The 10,888-nt window shown below is 39.4% G+C and overlaps 1 protein-coding gene across 6 annotated transcripts; it reads right to left on the bottom strand.

Annotated features, from left to right (window-relative positions):
* Nucleotides 1–290: 290 nt before the first annotated feature.
* Hnrnpk (heterogeneous nuclear ribonucleoprotein K) lies at nucleotides 291–10,818 on the bottom strand. 6 transcript variants are annotated; one of them, XM_026412492.2, is made up of 16 exons: nucleotides 10,713–10,818; nucleotides 8,487–8,571; nucleotides 8,131–8,228; nucleotides 7,686–7,742; nucleotides 6,217–6,260; nucleotides 5,278–5,350; nucleotides 4,694–4,765; nucleotides 4,086–4,199; nucleotides 3,729–3,857; nucleotides 2,871–3,178; nucleotides 2,699–2,753; nucleotides 2,514–2,597; nucleotides 2,209–2,224; nucleotides 2,050–2,132; nucleotides 1,540–1,709; nucleotides 291–825 (listed from the first exon to the last, which is right to left on the bottom strand). In XM_026412492.2, the coding sequence occupies exons 2-16, from the start codon at nucleotides 8,542–8,544 to the stop codon at nucleotides 792–794; spliced, it is 1,395 nt and encodes a 464-aa protein (XP_026268277.1). In that variant the 5' UTR covers nucleotides 8,545–8,571; nucleotides 10,713–10,818; the 3' UTR covers nucleotides 291–791. The 6 variants fall into 6 exon arrangements, with proteins under 6 accessions (XP_026268277.1, XP_026268280.1, XP_026268278.1 ...); XM_026412495.2 differs by having other exon boundaries at nucleotides 291–765; XM_026412493.2 differs by lacking the exon at nucleotides 10,713–10,818 and adding an exon at nucleotides 10,363–10,452.
* Nucleotides 10,819–10,888: the final 70 nt, after the last annotated feature.

Here is a 10,888-nt window from a genome sequence, read left to right as displayed (position 1 = left end):
GAAAAGTAGGGGCAAGCATTTGCAAAAAAACCCAAAAATAATCCCCAGCTTATTATAAGCATGAGTATGTGTATGATGGAATCTCTTCCCAAGCAATGGACTTTCAAACCACCAAGAAATCACCAGAACCAAATTTGCCAATATATTCTGTCTATATCCAAGAGATGCATTTATATCCAACAGAGGAGCTGAAAATCAAACTTAGTGTTTAGTTCAGGGGTGGATTGGGAAATTCAGCCACCATTGAAAAATGTCTTAAAAAATTAAAAAAAAAAAAAGACCACCAAAAATAGGTTCACTAAATTTATTTTAAAAATCATAAAACGTTTCTTACAAAAGAGCATTACATTCTGCACACTGCTCTGAACAGATGCCAGGGACATGTGGACTATTGTTACTTTCCTCCCTGTCCCACCCCCCAAAATGTTTACAGTGACCACAAAGCAAGGTGCTCACAATAATTACATGGGGGGATTTTTTTTAAACCACCAACAATGAACAAAAAATAAAATTCACTCACTCTGCTGCTGTTTCAAAATTTCAATGTTAGTTTTTGCACGCCCTTCCCCCCCCCAACCCTGTTTGTAAGGAACTAAAACATTACATCTGGTGAACAGCAAAGATTTCACTACACCTCAAATGCAGAACACCTATGAAGCAGAGGAATGTTGGCTTTTTAAACAGAAGCAGATAAAAAAAAAAAGATGCAGGACTCCTTCAGTTCTTCACTAGTCTTAGAAAAACTTTCCAGAATACTGCTTCACACTATAAAAAAGAAAAAATATCTTGCATTAGAATCCTTCAACATCTGCATACTGCTTCACACTATAAAAGAAAAGAAAAAAAAGTACGAATTAGAATTTTTGTTTGTAACATCTTAATCAACATTAAGACAATTCAATGCTAAATTAAAAAAACATGTCCATTACAACTAGAAGACTTAAAAAAAAACATTAGCTATCACAAATTAAAGCAATGTAAAAATTCAAGAAAAACGATTAATAGTAAATCAGACATTAGTTAGTAGAGCAGAATTAAGAAAATGAAATTGAAAGTCGTTAATATTTGGTAGAAAAGACAAAAGAAATGCCAGTAAGGTGGGAAATGCTGCATTTTACAGCACCAATCATTTGTCCTGTAGAGGTGGCCTGTGCCATATGGCAGACTGTGATTTGTTGTCAATTTAGTTATCTAAAAACAACAAAATCACTAGTCTTCCACACAGAACTAGGCCAACATCCAATGAAGCTTCTACATTTTCTACAGGCTCTGTATAATTTATAACAAGTGGTTTGGGCAGCAGTTTTCACCAGAGAAATGAGAAGTTTGCTTGGTTAAGGCTTCTTCCAACAAGATTAGTACTGAATGTCTTCGTTTTTAGTAAGAAAGCAGAAGAAAATTAAGGCAAAGCTATTAGAATGTTTAGTAGGTCCCCAACTGACTGAAACACCATGGTTTCTAAAAGAAAAACAATTGAGAAGAAAAGCTTTTAAAGTTTTTAGTATGCATAAGTCAACAAAAAGCTAAACTCAAACTGACCTGTTCTGCAGCAAATACTGTGCATTCTGTATCTGGTCCTGTGTTCCTGTAATGGTAATGATCCGATCTTCGGATCCTTCTAAAGGCTCATCAATTTTGATCGAGGCTCCGGACTCATGACGGATTTGCTTAATCCGCTGACCACCTTTGCCAATAATAGATCCAGCCAACTGAAAAGATTTTAAAATGCAGTATTTATGACATCTTGAAGGAACACTTACTTATATTTTGTACCTATTAATTTGTTCAAACATACCTTCCCTTAAGCTAATCAAAGTGTGGATTAAGAGGTATTCATATCACATGCTAATATTCTCTTAAATAAGTTAATTACAGGTTCAAAACCCTTTTAAAATTAATGGGCACTGAGTATCTACTTGACCACACTCAAAACTGCTAAGTGACATCTCACTGAAGCCCTTATAACTTTTAAGGTAAACTTATGAAACGAAATAAGTAACAATCACAAAAAATTATTCATTAAAATTTTCCTTAAGCAGAGATACTTACATCTTTGGGAATAGTTACTTGTGTTGTAATAATAGGTCCACCAAGATCACCATATGAGCCACGACCCCCTGCATAGGAATAATCTGATTTAAATAATGAGTATTAAGTTCACCTTAAAAGTATGAAATAATGTTTGATTTCATAAAAAAGAAAACTTACCATATCCAGAGCCACCCTAAAAATAGAAAAGAAAAAATAGACACATTACTTTGTCATCAAAACAACTCATTAATACTCAAAAATCCCTTGGTTTAGGAAATCAAAGCCCTCCCATGTTCTCCCTAATTTACTTCCAATAAGTAAACTTTCAGAAGACAACCCTCAGAAAAGTAATAAAAAAAGATTTAGGTACACGATATTCCAAGAAACAACAACAAAAAATTTTATGAGTGAAAATAAAAATTTGCTGGTGAGTAGGTAACATATCTTAGATTACTACTAACACACTAATTCCGATACTCAACCTGTGGTTCATAAGCCATCTGCCACTCTGATGGGCTCCATGTATCTATTGCAGAGTCCCAAGTTTCATCAGCACTGAAACCAACCTGTTAGAACATTTTAAAATTACTATTATTTTCAAAAAAGATTACAATTTTGATTAAGACCCTGACAACCTTCACATACACATTAATAGAAAAGCTCTTACCATGCCATCGTAGCGATCTCCAGGTCTTCCTCTTCTGTCATAGGCCATTAAATCTCTGCAAACAATCATATTTATAATCTGTTTATAAATACCACACAAATCAAAACCCACCCCATCTAACCCAATTAAAGCTATTGTATGTTAATCTGCAAATGGACAAAACAAAACTTACCCTCCTCTAGGTGGTGGTGGTGGAGGAAGAGGAAGATTCCGAGCTCTGCTTCCACCCCTGCCACCTCGACCAGGAGGAGGAGGTGGGGGTCCTCGACGAGGGCTCATATCATCATAGTCTCTTCTAGAAGGAGGCATGGGACGCCCACCCCTACCAGGTGGCATTCTGTCGAAACCACCTCTTCCCCGCATGGGAAATCCCACTGGACGGCCACGGCGGTCATCAAACATCATCGTAAAACCACCATAATCGTATGTTTCATCATAAAAATTAGGATCATAAGGCTGTGCACGTCCTTTGATGGGAGACTAAAAACAAAAATATAACAACCTTACAGATGAAGAAAACAGCTGTGGTTCATACCAACCCTTCTTCAACAAACTATTTTTACTAGGAGGCAGTACTTTTTAAAAGAATAGGAACACTTAGGCAAAGACAACTGTAGGAAGGAAGAGATTTAAAAAACTTTTGGCAAATCCTAAGCAAAAGTGAATTTTACTACCTGCGGGGGGATGAGGGACACAGCAGACTCCCTCTTCCATTTTATCTATAATAAAACTACAAATGCACATACCACAACAGACTCCATGAAATGACTAACTCGGGGGGATTGTGAGACCCACTATCTTGGGCATGAGTATAATCCATTCTAAGGTGAGGGACATGGAACAGAAAGCATGCAATGTAGTACAACTATAAGTAGCACTATAGGGCGCTACTTCAAGACCAAATCCATCAGTGGAAAAAACTGCTAGGGAAAGGGCAAATAAAGACTATCAATCCAAACATTCTGAAACTGTATTTCTAAAAGAAATCATTTCATGAATTGAATGTAAACAAAAATTGTTCTGAAGATACCTCAGATATAAGATCAAGGATGATCTTTATGCACTCTACAACCCTATCAGGCTTTCCTCCAATAAGAACGACTCTGTCAGTGGAATGAGGGCAGCATTCCTGGAAAAGCTTGATTGTTGTCTGAGTGTTCTACAGCAAATTTACAAAGAGAAAAAACAGTTAAGAAATAAAACACTGAAAAAGCTTCCTAGATTCATTGATTTGCATTTGAATTCAGTAATACCTCCCAGTATTAAAATGTGACCAATTATTGTAGAATTTTGGTAATAGCGTAAAAATGGACAGGAGGTGCATGTTGAACTGCCAAAGCTTTGTTATTTTAAATAGCAATAGATAAAAACAAAGTAATGCCTTTACCTCTCGAAGTTCTTTGATTTTAGCACCTTTGACCCCAATAATTCCTCCTGCCAGACTCTGATGAATCAACAGTCTCAACTCACAGTCAAAGTCGCTTCCTTTATAGTGCTGGTACTGTGGAGGGAGAATTACAAAATTTCAGACTCATCTCCATAATTCCCCTAAACACACTTATCAGCTATAAGCATAATTTACTGTTGCAGTGAGCAACCTGAATTTATATTTCAATAACTTTACCAGTTATGTGCTTATTATCCTCAATAGCCAGGCCCAAAAAGGACATTCTGCACCACCTTAAAAAACTATTTTATTTTCAGGTCCTGCAACACCATACCCACACTGCAGCCATTTAGCATGTCGCTGTTACCACAAAATTATAATAACATTCAAATAACACCATAATAAAAATGACTGCAAAGCACTTTGCAAATGTAGTTAATTCCCACTGCAGCATGGAGCAGGGTCAACAGTGAGTTGTAAGACCATTCACGTATCATGTTTTTAAGCCTTTTTCTGTAGAGATGGGAAAAGCACACTATGTTAAAATAAAATTGATCCTATGGGCCAGGCTCCATACTTCAGTGGGGTTCAATGGCACTATGACATACATTTAAGCATTCCACAGCATCAGATTCGAGCGGGAGCTGGCTGGTTGCAGTGGGTGATGGCAACTGCAGGCCCTGAAAGTAGAAAAATAAGAGTAATAGGTTAAGTGTCTAGCGTGATCAGGCTATTGTCGCATATATTGGTAAAGCTACTATAACATCTTGCTCTATATTAAATAATGAAAAACTGCCTAACAGTAAGACTATACTTCTCTACATACTTATTAAATAAATTACAAAATTTTAACATTCTAGTTAAACCCAAATAATTCCTTTTCATGATGTCCCCAATGTCTTTATAATTATAAAACACTTCCTTTAAGACTAAATCCTTTAAAATATGCTAAACCCATAGCAATGCACAACCCCAAGTTGTTCATCTTTACAAGAGTGGCCAGCTTGAATCTTTTAAGTATTTCATATATAATAATGCTGTGCATGATACAGCAGGTTCCAAGATACTGCTGCTACAAAAACTCATTATATCCACTTTCTTTCCCTTCTCCATTATGTCCCATAAAACATTCTTTAAATAATCCCCCTAGTAATTGCCAAATACATTCTTAAAAAAAAAAAAATGAGCCTACCTCTTCCAAGGTAGGGATGATTTTCTTCAGAATTTCTCCAATTGTTTCAATATCAGCACTGATACTCAATATGCTGTCAAACATCACAAATACCAGATAGTACAAAAAAGGTGGAAAAGAAAAATGAGTTCTGTGCTTGTCACCAGTAGTCATACAAACTTTTAAAGAAGTAACAATTATTTAATATTCCCCATTTAAAGTAACCTATTTAGATTTTTCACATGCATTTTATTTATGCCCAATACAGACATGATAACAATATTAGGAGACTTGCAGAGAGACAGAGAGAATGGGCTTTTGGAAGGGCTCAGATTAAGTGGGCAATATATTGACCAGAACTGAAGCAGAGTTGAATATTTATGTTCCCCGCCACCAAGTTAAGGATACCCTCGCTGTTACATTGGTAAAACTGGCACACCTTCTCTTAGGCAAAGTGGGGGAATATGCAAGTGGTGAACATTGTATCTGGAATAAGGTTATGTATGGATACCAGTTAGAAATTAGATCACTAATGGGCTCTGCAAGAAAACAAATACAAATGCAAGACAAAACAAAGACAACACAAATGAGAAGTGAAGGAAAGTGAACCAGAGTTAGCATTTCATCAGAAAAAATTATGAACAGGCAATGTTGGGAAGCAAGGTGGGCCACAAAGACAGAGCGAGAGACTATTTTGGTAACAATTTGATTTACAATGCAGCAAATATGCAACACTTGAAGCTGTGCTCCTTCCATCGAAATAAAATTAGTGGATCGTTTGGGTGGGCAACTCACGGTAAAAGTTCAGTGACAAAAAGACTTAATGGGGAAAATAAGACAGAAACTTGAAAAACAATACACCGTCTAAAGGGGATACTATTTAATTATATAAAAGGCAGGTAATAAAATACATTTCTCTCTTTCTAATCAGGCAGTGAGGCATAAACTGTTGGGACATACCGCTCGGGGCCACTGCTGTCTGGGACTGAAACACTGGCATTGTACTGCATTGGTCATTGGCGTTCGTGGATGTTGGCATTGGGCATGGGCATTCAATCAGAAGTTGTCAAGTATGGTACCCGTTTGGCAACGAGCACATTTTTGGGCATAGCCAACCAGGGTTTTCACATGGGCGTTCAGGGGCGGATGGGCCAACGTCATGGTGGGCAACGCAGGGGTAAGTCGATCCAGTACATGGGCAACGGAGATATATGGCCAAAAAAACAAGGAGAGGGAAAAGGGGGAAAAGCAATAAATTTTAATTTAATACAAACTATACTCATACTCTCAATTAATGAAACAAGCTTAAGTTGTTCTGAAGACTAACACAATAATGGACTTCTCTATATCTGACCGTGGCTTAACATTTAAGGATCTTAAATGATGGTTCTAGGCTTTTTTTTTTTAAACAAACGATGCTTCAGTAGCAGGCTGGCTCATGAGGGTAGACACAAAACCTGTCATGACTCAAAGTTTACTGAAATTCCTGAGGAAAATGGGGAATTTAATAACCCAGATAATACCAGAACATCTGGATTAAGAGGAGAGAGGTTTATAAAAGACAAAACAAAAATTCCCACACCAAAAATCCCAACTAATAAAAGACTCTTTTCCTGAGGTTTTAAAACGCATTCCTAGATCTTAAAAGGCAGGTATGTAATATTCTAAACAAAATTTCAAGTTCAGTTTACAGTATCAAGAGGAACATACAAAGATCTGCGACCAAGAAGAGAAATGAAATACTGTCAAATAAGTACTCAACACAAAGTTATTTGCCTCAATTTTAGCAAGAAAAACATTCAGAAATGTGTACACTATGAAAAAAAAATCCAGAAATTTCGGTGTAGTCAAGTCCTATAAATACACTAACTTCTGATGCTGCCAATACTTAAATGTGTCTAATCACAAGAGTCAACCCACTATAAAATATGAAGACTCGATTCATAGGCATTGACAAAGTTTTCCTGATTATAAGTGTTCTTTATCCATATTTAGATCATGCAACCTCAACATTAAAATCTTGGTGTTCCATGTGCAAGCTGTTAAAGAACAGATGGGTGCTTTAAAAAAAAAAAAGAAAAGAAAAAGTTCTGGGTTCAATCAGCCACCTTCGATGATTTTGGGTAATATTGTCATGCACATGGGAAATGGTGCAATCAAGGGCTTTTACACTTTGTCGCTATGTTATCTTGCTGTGAGTGAGTAATTTGGTGGAATCTTATTAGAAAGTGAAAAGGTTTATGTAAACCTTTCACCCTGCTCAATCTAGGCTTGTATAAAACAGGAACAGCAAACCTTGAAATCATCTATGTAATTAATTTTTACAAATGGCTTGTAGCTACATTGTGACTTCTAAGATGTAAACCTTTAAAAATTCTAGAAACACATAAACTGAATCTGTTTGTTCAGTAATTTAAATCTATACTTACGTCTGTCCGGAGAGCCTTAATATTCTTGCCTCCTTTCCCAATCACTGCCCCAGCATTCTGGAAAAGATGTAAAAGAAAAAAAAATTATTTGGCCCACCTTTAAAAATAATCTCTACCTGTGTCTTTTGAGTTTAACTAAAGCATATCCAATATATTTGAGATAGGACTGGAAACGTATCAGATATCAAAATCAATCACAGGGGTGGATGACAACATGGGAACCAAGATTCTGTATGTGCAACAAACATTAAGGTTTTAAGGAATCATACCCTCCCCTTCCCACTCTTGTAGTTGGACTTGTAATTGTTCACTGCAGCAAATGCTTTCGCTGCAATTAATTGTAATCACAAAAATTGAACACTTTATTCTTCATCTATAAAGCTGTGAAGCTTCACCAGAATTTACCTTGATCCACATTCAAATTTTCAAGAATAAAAGTTCATACCTTGCTCTGAAGCAGAATTCGTAATTCAACCATCTCATCAGTGTTTCTAGATCTTTTAAACGCTTGCTCCTCTTCCATATCTTCTGCAGGGCGCTTACCTAGAAATTAAAATTCAGATTTCAAAGAAGGCATTCTTCTAGAAAAAGCACTATAAGGCACTACTACATAGTCTATGCTTCCTTTAGAAGTTATCAAACACACGCTAAGATTCTTGGGGAGATTTTAGAAGTTACAAAACGCATGGAAACTTCTTGCTCATCAATAAAAGCAAAGTCATAACTGACATTTCAGATACAAACCAAGAACACATTAAAATTAACAGAATAGGAAAGTAAGTAAACAAAATGTCTTCTCACCAAATTCACCATTGGTTTCAGTGTTGGGGAAGGTTTCCTCTGGCTGTTCAGTTTCCATTTTCTTGTTTTAAATGGACACACCAATCTGTTGGAAAAATAAAGAAACCTAGTACATATGTGGCTGACTGGAAAATAAGCTGTTCATCTTGCCAGATTATACTCTTTAAAAAACAGAGCTTTGCTTCTACAACATACCAGTTATTATATTTCCTTGCAGAGCAAAACTGTAGTGTTCTGGGCAGGACCAATAACTGACACACTACTGCTGCAGTAGCCTATAAAAACCAACACAAATCAGTTTTTCTTCTTTTATATTCCCGAATAGTGATTTCTGATCACAACACTGACTTGAACATGACAAACTACCTGTTTCTAGTCGCACTCTTCATTTTTGGATCTAAAAATCCAAGGAACGTCAATTTTTGCAAAAGAAAAAGCAATAATTTTTAACCAGGGAATTGTCCCTCACCATAGCAACTCGTTTCATTCTGTACTTTCATTAAAGCCTAAAAAAGCCTAACTCTGTGGCCTCAATTTTGCCCACCAAACATTTCATAAGAAACAATGCATCTTAATAATCACAAGACATTAAAATTTCAAACTGCTTTTAGGTTTCTTCGTCGACTTGAAACTATTCCCTGAAATCTAGAAAGTTTACACATGCAAATGTAAACCATATCCAACGAGATCAATCTAGTGAACGGATAAATTCTAAAACGTTGCTTAAAGATCAGACTCAAACTACCACTATTATTCAACAAAGCTAATGGAGTTCTTGAACTAATACCGTGACTACCAGAATATTAAATTAGGCTAAAAACTAAAAACTGTATCATCAGTAAAAAGCTAAAAATTATACTGCCACAATGTCGAAAAGACCGGTAGATAAGACATGTGCCTCCCCCCAACCAGTGGCTAGAAACACGGGGCTGAAAGTCACAATACTTATGCCTCCCATTCTACCAAAACGTTTGTTGATAGTATCACTCTCCTAACGACCAACTGAAACGACATCCCTTCAGCCCGTGAGTCAGTTCAATTCCCAGGGCGAGTAGACGATTTAGAAAGCAGACTTAATGGGGGGGGGGGACCCCCAACAGCGTCTTTCGGTAAAGACAACGCTGCCGCGCGCGATTCATCCTTCAGGTCCTGTAACCATTTCTCAAGTCTCAGAAATTCGTTCCGTGTTTGCTCGACCAGCCGAGGGCAAACATGCCCTGCCCTCCTAATCCCACCTCCCAACACCCGGACGGGCAGCAGCCAAGTTAAAACTTGAAAAAGCCAGTTCAAGTAGAAGCACCGCACCTCTCCTCACCCGGATCCGACAGGAAATGGCGGCCCGCGTAATGGCGACTACGTGCTACTAGGCGGAGCCGAGAGCGGACCCCCTCCCCCACCCACCACGCGGTCCCGAGATCTCGTCCCCCGCACCCTCCCCCCCCACCGACCGGGAAGACAAAGCAACGGAAGCAGCCCCGACCATTCCACGTCCCGCTCCAGCTCCGACCTCGAGTCCCGAAGTCACAAGAGAGGCGCGCCCCACACAAAGAAAGCGGCGCCGAGGCGTCCCCACCGCCTCGGACACCCGCCCACCGGCTTTTCTTCCCCCTATAAAACGCGCCCAGTTCCCAATATTCCAAAAGTACACCTTATCCCATAGACACTTGCCTCACGAGCCCCTCAAAGACTCGAGTACCACAACGCAACAGCAGATATACACTTAGAGAAATGGCGGAGGTGGGGGAGGGGAAGCCGGTCAACGTTTCCCCTAAGAGAAGCGGCCAACCACCAAGCAGCCCTAGAACGCCTCCCTCAAGAGGAAAAACTGCGCTACGACCCTCACCGCACGCGCTGCCCGCTCAGCCCCACTCCTCACCGCGCGAATCTGCCGTCCCCTCACGGCCGCGCCGCCTCAGACGGTCACAGCTAGACAGAGAACAAGCACAGGCCCCCTCCCCCGCCTTCTCACGCCCTCCCACCCCGCCGTCGCGCCCAATTGGCTACTCGGACTTCAACGGTGGCGCGAGGACGAAGCGATTGGCCCAGAGATGCATCAATCAAGGCGACAGAAGAGGCGAAAACTGCGCCTCCCGCCGGCGCCTCCCTTCAGGCTGTAAGGCCACGGGCCCGAGAAAGCCCAGGCTTGGAAAACGTCAACGCAGCCTTTCAGGGATACCATCCCTCCGCCCGAACCCATAAAACCCAAGTCCCAGTAATTCCAATTACCTATGGGCCCCAAACAAGTGAAACGCAGGCAAATCGTCGAGGTCGGTGCAGCAGAGAAACAGAGAATAATGGCGACTGCAGTGCTGTCGCCTGGAGCGCCCTCCTCCTTTCTCGTTCGCGCACTGACTAGACGAGGGGAGGGGAGGGGGAAAGCGTCTCGCGAGATCTAAAGTCTG

Source organism: Urocitellus parryii, chromosome 4 (genome assembly GCF_045843805.1).
Source record: "Urocitellus parryii isolate mUroPar1 chromosome 4, mUroPar1.hap1, whole genome shotgun sequence".
Classification (NCBI taxonomy): Eukaryota; Metazoa; Chordata; class Mammalia; order Rodentia; family Sciuridae; genus Urocitellus; species Urocitellus parryii.
The sequence above is the reverse complement of the archived record's forward strand: the minus strand, read 5'-3'. Positions and strand labels throughout refer to the sequence as shown.